General features: G+C 45.1%; 1 protein-coding gene across 2 annotated transcripts in view; it reads left to right on the top strand.

The window, feature by feature from the left end:
• bbs9 (Bardet-Biedl syndrome 9) overlaps positions 1 to 15,306 on the top strand; it is a 187,687-nt gene that overhangs the window by 83,317 nt on the left and 89,064 nt on the right. For both annotated transcript variants that reach the window (XM_055904882.1, XM_055904881.1), the window contains 2 exons: positions 9,061 to 9,243; positions 14,999 to 15,224. In XM_055904882.1, coding sequence (XP_055760857.1) covers positions 9,061 to 9,243; positions 14,999 to 15,224 — 409 coding nt within the window. The remainder of the gene's footprint in view (positions 1 to 9,060; positions 9,244 to 14,998; positions 15,225 to 15,306) is intronic.

Below are 15,306 nucleotides of genomic sequence, written 5' to 3'. Positions count from 1 at the left end.
TGAAAGAGACAGACAGCATTTGAATATGTGTTTGTGTGTGCGAGACAGAGCGCGCGCGTGTGTGTGTGTGTATGTCTTTTTAAAACAAGTGAACACAGCAACAGGGCCAGCCAGGTCATTCCACCCTGTGTGAAACATGTGCTTCGACTAGTGAGGACAGCTTGAATGAGTTTGAAACACACACTCGCTTTCACACACAACCCTTTGTATATTCACACAAAGCGAAGTCCTCAAACTCCCAGCTGTGATATCAAAACTAGCCCTGTAGGCTAACTTACGCCAGAAACAATTAATTCTTTCACTTCTAAAGAGCCAAGATGAATGTTAAATGAGTCTTGACTGTGTGCAGAGAGTGTCTCTCTCTTTTGGGAGTGAGTGAGTGAGTGTGTGTGTGTGTGCATTTGTCAGGGTATATTAGTGTGTTTTGATTCAGAGTGTATGCTGGGGTGAAGCCCAGCGGTGTGCTGGAGCAGGAAGAGTGTGTGTGTGTGTGTATATATATATATATATATATATATATATATATATATATATATATATATCTCTCTCTGAACGTGTGTCGCACCACACAGCTGTGTGCTCTTGAGGTGTACTGAGTGCAGTTGTAGTAATTTGTAGCTGGAGAGTGTGTGGTAGAGATTAATGGAAGGGACATTGGAGGGGACAGGATGTGTGTTTGAGAGACCTGCAACCCTGTAGGGGTGTATAGTGGAGTGTTTTATCACCTAGTCTCACACACACATCTCTCTCTACTCTTGTGTGCGCCCCCCCCCCTTCACATTTGGATCAGGCCAACGCCCCATTATCTCATCTCTCGGTGGGCCAGGTTGGAACTACTAAGCACTGGTTACAGGGGTGTTCAACTTTAAACCTGTGAGGTCAAGTCCCAGGTTTCTATCAAGAGGCCTGGAGCTATGGTGAGGCCTGCACTTCCCTCATAGTAATTCCAGGCTGGGTGTCTCTCTGGCAGGGTGTGTCTCTAATTGAACCCCCTGTCTGGAGCAGTAAGGCCGGACCACCCAGACTCATGGGATGAACCAGTGACCTTGGTGGAAGGTGTGTAGGGAGGGACGTGGGGGGAAACTGGGCAGTTGTTTGATGTTCTGGTGTCATTCTTGGCTTGTTATGACGTTTGCACTCTCAATGGATCTGTGTGATGTGATCAATGTTGATTTGAAATTTAAAAGTGAGATCATTGAAGTATAGACATTTGAGAGGAATGGTATTGTACTATCTGTGTCTCTCTTTAGTTTTTTCTTTCTCTCTGTTTCTCTCTCTATGGAAAAGCAACCCCAACAAGCTCTCTGGTCTCACATTCCCTCGTCTCCTCACTGAGAAAGCTAACGTGAAGCACTGTCTTTGATAGTCCAGGGAAGGTTGTAAATAGTCCTATTTTATTACCTGTCTGTGAACAATAATAAAATCTATGAAACCATAGGAACACACACACACACCTCATGCTGCCTTATGATAAAGAGAACCATTCACATGGAGTTGAGAATGGGCAAAGAGCCATGGAATGAAGACCCTTCAAATAAATCTGAAAGCTGGAGAGAAGTAGAGGGTCGGTGCATAAGTTTGTGTTATAATACACATGTATCTAGTCTGGATTCAGACACAAAAACATTTGGAATGAAAGAGAGATGAACAGCATTCAAAAAAGAAGATAGGTGGAGGGGGGAGAGTAGATCATAGCAGCTTTATCTTGGTGGTGTGGTTTAGAGCCTGCCACCACCGCTGATAACCCATCTCAGGTTGCCCCTGTGTGGGTTGCCAGATCTAATCACTGTCCCCCCTTTTATTTCTGTTCTTTCTCTTCCTCTGAGTGCTTCTATAAACAAGGCCAGTGTGTTGCCAGATCATCCTCTCTCTCCCTCTCTCTTATCAGAACTGAGAAGACAGTGTTATCTGCGCTAGCTGCGCCGTGACCAAAGACAAAAGCAGTTACTGTCTGCCTCATCCATTGGCTGGCGAGATGCTAATCGCTGCAAAGCTCTCTCAGCCGCTTCCCCACTCTCTGTTACTGTCTCTTTAACTTGTTCTCTATCTCACTCTCTCACACTCTCTCTCTCTCACTCTCTCTCACACAAGCTCAAACGCAAAAAAACTTTATTGGCAAATAAAACAACAGAAATCCCAATGGATATTGACATGTTTTCAAATGATGGTTAAAATGGCACTCTCTCACCTCAACACTCTTTCCTTGTCTAAACACTGACTTGAGAGGGTGCCTGTGTTTGTATACAGTACGTGTACACGTGAGTGTGTGTGTGCCATTGTGTTTTTACGTGTCTCTGTTTGGGTTAACTCCCTATACGCTTGTGTGTGTGTCAGTCTTGTATGAAGAAGAGAAAGTGTCTTTGAGCCACACTGCTGCCTTCAGCTAGTTTTCTGCTCGCCTTGCACTGCACTCTGGGAGAATGCACTGAAGGAAATGGGCTCGTTGATTCTGCCCATCGTTAAAGTCTGATTTTAATGATAACCTGGAAAGAGTGAGTCTCTCTGTACCTTGGGATGGAGAGGCTTAGCGGATAATCACACATACACATATCCCTTTAAACCACTATCAATCTATAAATGGTCCATTTGGGCAGGGTGAACAACACTCCTCTCAGTGGATACCACGACCCCTGTCTGATCCTCCCTACTTCCATCTCCCACTCTCTCTCCTCTCTTTACCGCTCTCCCTCTCTCCTCTCTTTCCCTCTCCCCTCTCTCTCCGTTTCTCCTCTCTTTCCCTCTCTCCTCTCTCTTTCCCCTCTCTCCCTCGCTCTGTTGATTTCTCTCCTATTTCTCCCTCTTTTTTTCTATATGGGTGACATTTTCCACTGTCGAATCGCACACATGCAGTGGATACCTCAGATTAAAATGGGGAAATGTTGCCATATCATTTTCCACTGACAGACCGGGTGCACAGCTCATCTCTGCTGTGTGTGGCTGGGCGTGTGTTCGGTATGAGTTGTGGGTTGTGTTTGGAGTTTGTCCATGTTGGTTGCTGTGGCCAGCTGAGCAGAAAGGGTCTAATCTGTGGGCTAAACTGAGAAAACCTCTTTGCTAATAGCTGTGTCCTTGTCGCTTTACATGAAAGTAACAGTCAGACCCACGTCTTAGCAGTGTTCACATAACACTATCCAAACTCCTCTTTCTCTCCCCAAGGTGCAAGCAGATGCCACAAACCCCACAGTGTCAGTCACCCACCACCGATGCTAAAATTACACCTAATTCATACACTGGCTACACACACAGACGTCTGTTCAGGCTATATGTATTCCAGCTTCTCCTTCTGTGGCTTTGGCCCTCCAGGAATCATATGTTGGCCAATCTTTGAAGACTTATCATTGCTCGGGGATGTGCTATCCCAACGGGGACGAGGGTTTTTAGCCTGGTGGAATTTGGGTAGAATCTGCCTGTAGGGGGAAATAGTGGGCGGACACGGTGCCACATACTGTGGGTATACTGATGCGTATTTTGGGGGAGGTAGAGGAGGAGAACTGAGGCGAACCCCCCAGGGCAGGGACAGGCCCTTGAAATTCCTACTTCTTCTTACACACACACAGTGGCACACACATGCATACACATACACTTGCATAAACACAAACACACACAAATGTCAAACACTTACAGTACATGTTCACACTTGCGCACACATCTACATTTTAAATGCGCACAATATACACCTGTAGGTATGCAGTACGATCTCTGCTGGTGTCTGCCTTGGACATCACGGTGGATAGGCCTGAACAGTTATAACTGCTATATGAATGTTTAGTCCTCTCGTGGTCTCACAGTTGTATAACACACAGTATGCTAGGGGTTGTGTAGGGGTTATGACTATTTGGTAACGATTTACTTTGAATACATATCCATAAATACAGATCCATAACTCATTAATTACACATTTCATGAACGTGTTATAACAGGTCCCAACCGCATTGTTAAAGGTCATTGAAATAGATCCATAGTATATCTATAGAGTATTCATGTCATGCTATGCAAGAGCTCATATTTAGGTATCTTAATAGATGCATCATTACAATGAAAGCGTAGTGTCATCATTATGGCTGTTCTCAAAAGGGTGCTTCTGCCATACCAGGGATAGTGAATATGCCTAAAGGCCAAGCCACGTTTTGAAAATGATGTTGATCTGTAGACTGTACTAGACCCATTTCCCCCACTGTCCTGAATAGGCCCGTGACGATGATCTTCTCCTCCTCACTGAGGTGAATGGTGCATAAAGATCCCCACAGGGTTGAATCATCAGGGTACATTTTACAGATCAAATCGTGTAGTTCAGGGTCATATTGTAACTCATTAACAGCCCTCCTCCACTTCAAAATGAGGCCTAATTTGGTTCTATGCAGTCAATGTACTGTCATTTCTATTTTCCCATTCATAAAGCAGCATAGGGGTTAAGAGCATTGGGACAGTAACCAAAAGGTCGCTGGTTCGACTCCCCGTGAAAGATCTGTCTGTACTCTTGAGCAAGGCACTTAACCCTAATACTCCTGGAAGTAATTCTGCAGAAGAGCGTCTGCTTAATGACCAAAATGTATAAATGTAAATGTTATATCAAAAAGAGTACAGACCCACAATGTCAAAGGTAATATGAAGATTTTCTTTACATTTTCTTTAATTTATCCTTTATTTAACTAGGCAAGTCAGTTAAGAACAAATTCTTATTTACAATGACGGCCTAGGAACAGTGGGTTCAGGGGCAGAACGACAGATTTTTACCTTGTCAGCTCGGGGATTCGAACTAAAAACCTTTCAGGTTCCTGGCCCAACGCTCTAACCACTAGGCTACCTGCCGCCCATGTAAAGGCATCGTTGAAGAATCATACTATTGACATTTTACATTTTAACTTTTCTTGAGTAGGTTTAACAAAGATTCATATTAACCTCTAACACCTCCCAAACCCGGATCCGGGATCCCCCCCCCCCCCCCCCCCCCCCCCCCCACCACCATCAAAAAAGCTGACTAGCATAGCCTAGCCTAAAGCCACAGGGATATCATATAATAAAATGTTTATGAAATCACAAGTCCAAGACACCAAATGAAAGATACACATCTTGTGAATCCAGTCATCATTTCTGATTTTTAAAATGTTTTACAGGGAAGACACAATATGTAAATCTATTAGCTAACCACGTTAGCAAAAGACACCACTTTTTTACTCCACCATTTTTTTACTCCATCAGTAGCTATCACAAATTCGACCAAAGAAAGATATAAATAGCCACTAACCAAGAAACAACCTCATCAGATGACAGTCTGATAACATATTTATTGTATAGCATATGTTTTGTTAGAAAAATGTGCATATTTCAGGTATAAATCAGAGTTTACCATTGCAGCCACCATCACAACTCTCACCAAAGCGACTAGAATAACTACAGAGACCATCGTGTATTAGCTAATTACTCATCATAAAACATTTTTTAAAAATACACAGCGTACAGCAGATGAAAGACACAGATCTTGTGAATCCAGCCAATATTTCAGATTTTCTAAGTGTTTTACAGCGAAAACACAATACAGCGTTATATTAGCTTACCACAATAGCAAACATCACAACAGCATTGATTCAAGGCAAAAATAGCGATAACGTATAAACCACCAAAATATATAACTTTTTTCACTAACCTTCTCAGAATTCTTCAGATGACAGTCCTATAACATCATATTACACAATGCATATAGAGTTTGTTCGAAAATGTGCATATTTAGCGGCACAAATCGTGGTTATACAATGAGAAGAGTAGCAAAGCTGCCCAGAAAATGTCAGGAGAAATCTTTGAAGAGGCACCTATTCTAATCAGTAACTATTCCAAAACTTGACTAAAAAATACAGGTTGGACAGCAATTGAAAGACAAATTAGTTCTTAATGCAATCGCTGGGTTACATTTTTTAAATTAACGTTACTTCAAGCATACAGCGTGCGCTAAAGCGAGACGCACCGAAATTCATGGCGTAATTATTATTTGGCATTTGTCAACATAAGTACGAATTAACAGCATAAAGACTGCTTACTATTAGCTGAGCTTCCATCAGAATCTTGGGCAAGGTGTCCTTTCTCCAGAACAATCGTCTTTGGGTTGAAAGATGTCCTCTTCTCCTGCCGAAATAGCAACTAACGATAGCCACCCACTGGAGACGTGTCCAACTCGTGAAAGCGCATGACAAAGAAGTCCCAGAAAATCGCAATAAACTGCTATAAACTGCTATAAGTTGGTTTAAATTAACTACCTTATGATGTCTTTAACACCTATAACGAATAAAAACATGACCTGAGATATAGAACTACTAAAACGAAAGCGTTTGCAGGACGCCATTGTGATGTCTTCTTGCGCCAGGCGCACCGTTGAAAAGGACGGTACTTCCGTTCCACGGTCTTATATAAGGTCCCAGATTGCGCAATCCACTCCATTCAAATTGTCCCCGCTTACTGACATCTAGAGGAAGACGTATGCAGTGCATGTAGCCCGATGGCTTACATGGGGACTTATAAACTGACCTCAGAACAGGGACCTCGATTTCTGAAATCTCACTCCCTGACAGGAAATGTGCTGCAGAATGAGTACTGTTTCACTCAGAGAAATAATTCAAACGGTTTTAGAAACTAGAGAGTGTTTTCTATCCAATAGTAATAATAATATGCATATTGTACGAGCAAGAATTGAGTACGAGGCAGTTTAATTTGGGAACTCATTTTTACAAAGTCGAAATGGCGCCCCCATAGGCTCAAGAAGTTAAAAGCATTCACATTCAATTCCCCATTTCAGACAAATAGCAATAACTATTTTAGTGAGTAAAACGTACTAACACAGGGTGATCAAGCCTTCATTTCCCTCTTATTCACTAATATTGTAGCTAGCTAGCTAAGTCCCTGGCACACTGTCAACATGTTAATTGTCGTAAAACTCATGAAACATTTGGGTAATGTTATTTCACTATTTACATTGTACTTTGGCACATTACAGACATTTTTAAAACGGGACAAATTAAAAGAAAGACAGAAACCAGTTGCTTTCCTTTTGACTACAGAGGAGAGGTGAGAGGCCAGTGTGACATCACTTTTGTGGGAAGGGCTCGGCATTCTTCTGGCTTCTTATTAGCTAATTTTGTTATTAGAAATGTGCAAACGTACAATGTCAGTCATGAAATACTAAACTAAAACGTTAACTAAATATTATTATTATTATTTACGTTTTTTTATTTTAAAAAATGTATTGAAGCAAGAGGTCACCAGGAAGTGACATATCACTGACCTCTCACCCCTCACATTCTCTTCCTGTGTAACCAAAATAGAAAGAACATCATGTTTCTGTCTTTTAATTTGTCCTGTTGGTAAATGTTTATAATGTTCAAAAGTACAATGTTTGTCTTAAAATAGTGAGATAGCTGTCATTGTTAAACAAAATGTTTTATGACTCTTTTGAAACGTTTATTGACCGTTGGAAAACGTGTTGACATTGCCAGGGGCTTAGCTAGCCCCTAGCTAGGATTACTAAATTAGTGAATAAGGGGGAAATGCTAACTAGCTTTACCACCCTGTGTTAGTACGTTTTACTCACTTAAATACTGTGAGCTCCAAAAGTATTAGGACAGTGACACATTTTTTTTTACAGCTTGTCTTTGCACAGGACTAAATCTCGCTTCCCCCATCTCTCTCACTATAACCTATATGAATTAGCATGGTGTCGTGGCCTTTTTGGTTAAATGTGCCTCTGTGTTCCCCTCAGCTGGCATCAATCAGCGCTGCGTTTGGTCCCACACAATGCATCCCTTGACTGGGAACCTCCGTTTGGCTCGGCTTGGCAGGGCGGCCCTTTTTATCAATACACACCAATCTTTACTAGCAAATTCACCCCTTTGAAAGTCAGTTTCCTCTAGAGGTTTTCTTTGGGAGGAGCTGGAGGGGGGGGGGGGGGGGGGGGGGGGTAGAGACGTTTGTTTAACGTTTGGCTGAGTGACATGGTTGCCGGGGAGACGGAAGTGGGTGGGGGGAATGGATGGTTAATGGTAACGTGGGGGTGTTTGGCTTACAGTGCCGCAGTACTCCCTGTGTGGTGTGGGTGTGTGTGTGTGTGCGTGCAGCACAGGAGGCTACTGAGGGAGGACGACTCATAATAATGACAAGAATGGAGTGAATGGACATGGAAACAATGTGTTTGTGTTTCGATACCATTCCATTAATTCCGTACCAGCCATGACTAGGAGCCCGTCCTCCCCAGTTAAGGCGCCACCTGTGGTGTGCAGATAATCAGTTGTGTGCTGTCCAACACACCATACTGTACTACTCTCCCACTAGCTAGCCTACATGCACCGCTATAGGGCTGGTTTTACTTTCCCTCTAGATTCCAGTGCATTCATGAATCGAGGTGCTCTCCCATGGTGAAACTGAAAACCGAGTTGACCCCAACTCTTACCTGCAGTTTGCCATTAGTCACACATCCACAGACAGGATATTCTCACTCTTTCCTTTCCCCTCCTCTTGACTTGCCCCTCATCTCTTATTTCTCTCCCTCTGACGTGCCTTCTCTTGTTCTGTTCACCTTCATCCGTCTTCTTCTGTCATCGCTCGTTCATGTTGTCCCCCTCATCCGTCCCAAAAATGGAAGTATTAACGACCTGTTCAGGTTCAACTTTCAGGCCACACCTAGAGACGCTGCAGAGCCACCTCCCTCTCATTGCTCATTCACATGGCTTACGGAGTTGACTTGTAGAGAACGTTACTGATGAGTTACAGAGTTGACTTGTAGAGAATGTTACTGATGAGTTACGGAGTTGACTTGTAGAGAACGTCTTCTATGGCTCCAGGAGATGGATTAACATGAATGACTTGGATGAGTCCCTGTGTTGACCCTGAAGCCTTGTTTCCATTGGCACTTTAAATCAGGGCCTCATTCAATCACTCATCATTCTAGTGGACAACAGGAAACGAATTGCTTGTATAAAGTACCTTTTGCGTTACAGAGTTGACGCTTGATTCAGAGTTGCTTAGATAAGTTGCTTCTGGTGAATGACAGCAGGCACTGATTCTCTCTGTCTCTGTCAGGTGATAGCGTTGGCAGATGCAGCGGAGGAGAACCGGGCATGTCTGAATCAGGCGTTTGTCCGCCTGCGCAGCGCCACCCACCTCCTCATCCTCCTGGTCTCCCTGTGGCAGGGCCTCAACACAGAGCAGAACACCATCCTGGAGGCTACGCTGTTACCCCTGCTACAGGACACACCACAGCTGGTGAGACACACACACTGTTACCCCTGCTACAGGACACACCACAGCTGGTGAGACACACACACTGTTACCCCTGGTACAGGACACACCGCAACTGCTGGGAGCACACACACACGCACGTATGCACACACACACACACACTCACACTCACACACACACGCACACACACATTGCTTTCTCTCTCTCTCTCCCCATCTATCTCCTGGCTGCTTGACCCAAGTCTCCCCCTCTGACCCTGGAGAATAAACACAAAATACCTCAGTGATCCGCTCTGAAGCCCCTAAGGGGTTCTGCTACCACACACTCTCTCCCAGGTGCCACTGAATTTACTCCTGGCAGCTCCACAGCGGATGAGGACGGTGTTACTGACCTGTGTGTGAAGAGAAGAGTTATATCTAGAAAGAGTGAATGTAATCGGGACAATGGAGAGGAGATGAATAGGCCTGATTCCAAACCATAATGTACACCCTTCCCTCTCACCCTCACAGATATACAGGGAGTAACGATGTTTCCTACCACAGGCCTCCAATAGGCTAGTGAAGTTTCAGATCGTGTAGCGTTGAACTGGAGCCTGTATTCAGCCCTTATGTCCCTTTGGTCAAGGAAGGCTATGGCAGTGAGATTGCGGTAGGGGGAGTGAGGGGGACATTTTCTGAGAGGGCCAGAGGGGTCTTGTTGAGTTGTGTATGTGTGTCACAGGGGAGTTGTTCTGTTAGTAATGTTAGACTGTCACATAAACAAGTGTGTTGAGAGAAGCCCTCCATGAGTCCACGTGATACGACGACAGATTTCTGCCCCCATAGAGACCGAAAGTGTGTGTGTGTGTGCGCTCACCAGTTGTGGTGTGTCCTGTAGCAGGGCCAGCAGTGTGTGTGTGTGTGCGCTCACCAGTTGTGGTGTGTCCTGTAGCAGGGCCAGCAGTGTGTGTGTAAGACAGACAGACATATACAGTAGTTCCATAGCCTCTCTGTCTGTTAGGGTTTCCACTGTGATTAAACACATGACATCTCATCATCACACAGGTTAGAGGTGTATCTATATACAGTCCTCTCTATTTACCCAATTTCACACCAAATACCCCCACTGCCCCTTCAAGAGAGACATAGGGACATGTGGCTAACACACACACACACACACACACACATTGACATCTGCAAACACAACCTCACTGTGATAGACACCCCCTTACACACACACACAGTAAACACGCCCGAGAGCACACATCCGAGCAGACATCCAGTCATCCTGCACCTGAATGGGCTGACGAGGCCCCAGAGAGATGGAGTCACTGAGGGTGAGAGTGTGTATGTATTTCGGTGTGTTTGTTGTTGCGGTTGCTCTTGTGAATGGGATTAAGTTAATGAAAGGTAATTAGGGTCAGGCCTGCTGCATTAGGCCATACGTGTGGAGAAATGGGCTATTTTAGGAAGCGCTACTCACACTGGACAGAAATAAAGATAACGTACTGTACGGAAAAGACAAGGCCAGGGGCTAATAGGAGCATCTGACACGCATACATGAGGGTGCGTGTGTGTGCGTGTGGGATAGATTTTATGTGTGAGTAAGAGATTGTCTTTGGCCCCTTGTCTCACCTATTTGACCTCTTTTAGAATTGTTTTCATCTCCGGTGAGGTCGTCACAGGTGAACGAGATTCCCTTTCCCCACGGACGCTCCCAGGACTGGAATTCCAATTGGGATAAGTCCTTGGAATTCTGTGGATTGGAATAAGTCTTCTGTGAAGGAGTGGTAGGATGGATTAGAGAAGAGAGAACAGAATTAGGTGGGAATGAGAAACGTTGGAGAGAGAAAGAGGCTCTAGATAATGACCTGTGCAACTGGGCTGATTAAACAAGGAAGAGGGGAAGGGAAGGGGGGTGGGGATAGAAGAGGGGAAAAGCTGCAGAGGAGAGCTCTGCTGTGCTCCCTGTTCTTCCCACGGCTGTGTGGCTTTGCACTACACCAACTCCATCATCAAGTTTGCTAACGACACCACGGTTGTAGGCCTGATAACCAACGACGACAAGTCAGCCTATAGAGAGGAGGTAAGTGAACTGGCATTGTGGTGCCAAGACAACAACCTCTCCCTCAATGTCTGCAAAACAAAGGAGTTGATTGTTGACTTCAGGAAGCAGAGGAGGGAACATTCCCCGATCCACATCAACAGGACTGCAGTAGAGAGAGTCAGCAGTTTAAGTTCCTCGGGGTGGTTGAGGGGCAGCTCTCGAGGGGAACTGGGCCGGTGGCCCGAGAAGTTAGGTTGCTGGTACGGTTCCCCGAATCGTCTGGGTGGGGGATCTGTCCTTGTGGCCTTGACCTGGGCACTTGACCCTTGTTGCTCCTGTGGGTCGCTCTGGATGGGAGTCTCTGCTGGATGACAGAATGTAATGTCATTTTCAGCAGCTTCACTGCAGATTGTATATAATAAAAAAGTTCCTTGGGGTCCACGTAACAGAGGACTTGACATGGACCAACAACACCACCATTCTTGTCAAGAGGGCGCAACAGCATCTCTACTTCCTAAGGCAGCTGAGGAAATTCAGCATACCACCCCGGGTCCTCTCCAAATACTACCGCGGCACCATTGAGAGCGTCCTGACTGTGTACTACTGCAAATATTGCACAATTTAAACACCTTCTCCGCCATCTCTCCTTTCTCTGATACACGTGTAAATATTGTACTATAAATTGTGCCTTCCTGTATTATACTTACGCTAAAATGTTTATTCTATTCTACTGAACCATTTACTTTGTTCGTATTTTTATCTTTTATTATTTCTTATTGTTGTTGTATTGTCGAAGGAACCTGCAAGTAAGCATTACGTTGGGAAACCTAGTCAGTTACACAACTGAATGCAGTTAGCTGAAATGTGTCTTCCGCATTTAACCCAGAGAGGTGCGGGCGGCTGCATTACTCGACGTCCACAGTTCCCGGGGAGCAATTGTTTTTGGGGGTTAACTGCCTTGCTCAGGAGCAGAACAACAGATTTTTCCACCTTGGGGATTTGAACCAGCGACTTTTCAGTTACTGGCCCAACGCTCTTAACCGCTAGGCTACCTGCCACTGTATACTATGTGTATCCTGTACATACGACTAATAAAACTTGAAACTTGAGAGGGAAGTTTCTCTCTTGTCATCTCTTATCCTTCATGACCACTGATCCACATCCATAGCCTCTCTTTGCCGCAGTAAAACAGGAGGGAAGAAGGTAAGCGGGAGAAGAGAGGAGGAGAAGGGTCACAGGAAACGCGTCTCTCTGGTAATTGACGGGGCGCTCGTTTAGCTTGGCCCGACCCAGCAGATTGATGCGGCCAACCAGAACAACCTCCTTCTCCCCCTTTTTCTTCCACTTGTTCTCGTTCTCCGTTTCTTTCCCTCGCTTTCCACTCTGCTGTGAATAGAGCTGCTGACTCTTAATGTCTCAGTTCTATTCCTGCACCCATCTTCCCTTAAGTTTACATTACTAGAAACTAGTGCTAGAAACCTCTCTACCGCTCAACTTTTCCTCCTCCCCCACACTTCCCTCTCTCCATATGTCTCCCTAGCTGTCTCATCATTTCTTCTTCTCTTGATGGAAATTCAAAGGAGGAGTATTGTCAGGAGTTGAGTACAATATTCATTTGATTGTGGTAGTAATGAATTGCAAAATGCACAGAAAGGGGAGCTAACTACTCATACAATGAAAAAGGATGAGATACGGTTTGCTTTTACATCAGGTCATATGTGGAACTACTAAAGTATTAAATTATATCAAATATCTGCCTGTGACAATAAATATTTATGGATTAGTCGGGGGATTTGATTCTATAGAGATTATTTTGCTTTGCTTGGCTCACAGCATGACATTGTATTTCCAGTCTCTTCTCATGCCTGGTCTTTAAATTACTTTTCCAGTCAAGTTGAGCATGTCAACTCTGAAGGATTACTGTCTGAACCTTTGTCAGTCCCTGGGGGAGTCCCTCAGGGCTCTATATTAGGCCCCATTCTGTTATCCATAATAACAAGTTATTTTGAAATCGCAACTGGGATTTCCACAATGTGCGTTGTCAGAGGGGAAGTGAACTCTATTTATTACCAGACAAAAGGACTTCTCCATTCCCTCCCCCAGCTTCTTGTTCTCCTGACCTTCACTTTCTCTTAATCACAAACAAAGATGTCCAAGGTCGTCCTCAGCTTGCAGGATGTCCATTATCACTCTACCATATGATTTGCCACTTGGGCCCAGTTCCAAACCCATCGCTGTGCCCTTCACTGCCCTTCATTTCAAATTGAAATTGAGAAGCCAGGTAGCCGGGCGGATAAGAGCGTTGGGCCAGTAACCGAAAGGTCGCTGGTTCGAATCCCCGAGCTGACTAGCTGGAAAATCTGTGCCCTTGAGCAAAGCTTAACCCTAATTAAGTAAATGTATATCCTAATATTGTTTACCCAGCTGGTGAAATCTGTACTGTTAGTCCAGTTCAACATGTTGGGGGTCCTGATAGCCTGTTGAAAGTTATTGTTTCAGTGTGAGTTGAGATCTATGTTCTACCGCCTTCTTCCTCAATAGTCTCCCTTTCTCTCACCTCTACTGCTTTCTTTCACCTCTACTGCTTTCTCTCACCTCTACTGCTTTCTCTCACCTCTACTGCTTTCTCTCACCTCTACTGCTTTCTCTCACCTCTACTGCTTTCTCTCACCTCTACTGCTTTCTCTCTGCATTTCATTCTCCTTTTTCTCTCTTCTCTCTCACTGAGTAATGTCATGTCTCTTCCCTGTCATCATCATTACGGGTCTGATTACCTGTCATTAGGGCTCTGTAGAGGCCTATCAGCAGGGGGGCAGCCTCAGCCCCAAACCCTGGCTGCCTGTCAACACCCCCACAGCCCAGCTCGGTCCGCCTGGACTATCTTAGATTGTGTGTGTGTGGTGGTGGGGGGGGGGGGGGGGGGTCCGTATCTGTGAGAGATGGCCAGACAAGATATTTTTGTCTTTCTCCTGGAGAGGCAATTGGATTGAATGATAATTGGTGCTGTTTCACGTCTGAGGGATTCACATTATTGGCTCGTCTGCGGGGTGAATTTTGTATCTGCTCTCTGTGTCTCTGCAGAATGTGCTCATCTGTGTAGAAACAGTATACGGTTTTGTGTGTGTGTGTGTGTGTGTGGCTGGCGCATGTATATACTGCCACACAATGGGCCTATGCCGGCGTGTTTGTTATGATACCTGTGTGTGTGTGTGTGTGTGTGTGTGTGTGTGTGTGTGTGTGTGTGTGTGTGTGTGTGTGTGTGTTCCTCACACACGGAAGAGATCAGGCAGTGTTTAGGCTAGACTGGAACGGAACAGACTGATACAGTAGTAGCTAGATAAACAGACTGTCTTGGCCTGTAAATAAATACAGTAGTACATGGTAGTACATAATCCTGGACACAGGGGGCACTATGCATTCAAGGCCAGACAATTGGGTTGTGACGGCTGCCAGACATGGTGCATCTCAATAGTCAGAAGTCACTTCCTCTCGTTGTATGATTTATTCCTCTTTCCTTACAATCTGATCTGAATCTCACTTATACATGTATGGACCGCATGCCCAGCTTCTCTCTTTCTCCCTGTCAATTTCTCTCTATCGAATTATGTCACTTTTTGTTCTCTCACTCTTTCGATCACTATCTATTGTTCTCTGCCTTCTTTCCCCATTTCCTACTTTGCTCTCCCTAACCCCCCTGTCTCATATGCTCGAATAACAGAATACCTGTCTCTGTCTCTGTGTCTCTCTCTCTTAGGGTTGGGAGGAGAGTGTGGACGCGGCCGTGTCTCACCTCCTGAGGACCTGTCTGTCTCGCAGTCCTAAGGACCAGGCCCTGTCTCTGTCCACCTCCCAGCTCAGCATGCCCAAAGACACGGTCCGCCTGAAGAAGCACATCACCCTGCTGTGTGACCGCCTGGGCAAGGGTGGACGGCTGTCCCTGGCCTCCGAGGCCAACGTACCCACACCAGTCATGATGCCAGGTGAGAGAGGGAAGAGTGTTTGTGTGTATCAGAGTGTTTGTGTGTATCTCTCTGTCTCTCGGTGTGTGTGTGTGTGTGTGTG

The sequence above is a fragment of the Salvelinus fontinalis genome, chromosome 38 (genome assembly GCF_029448725.1).
Source record: "Salvelinus fontinalis isolate EN_2023a chromosome 38, ASM2944872v1, whole genome shotgun sequence".
Taxonomy (NCBI): domain Eukaryota; kingdom Metazoa; phylum Chordata; class Actinopteri; order Salmoniformes; family Salmonidae; genus Salvelinus; species Salvelinus fontinalis.
Note: the sequence above shows the minus strand (reverse complement) of the source record. Positions and strands in the feature narration are given on the sequence as shown.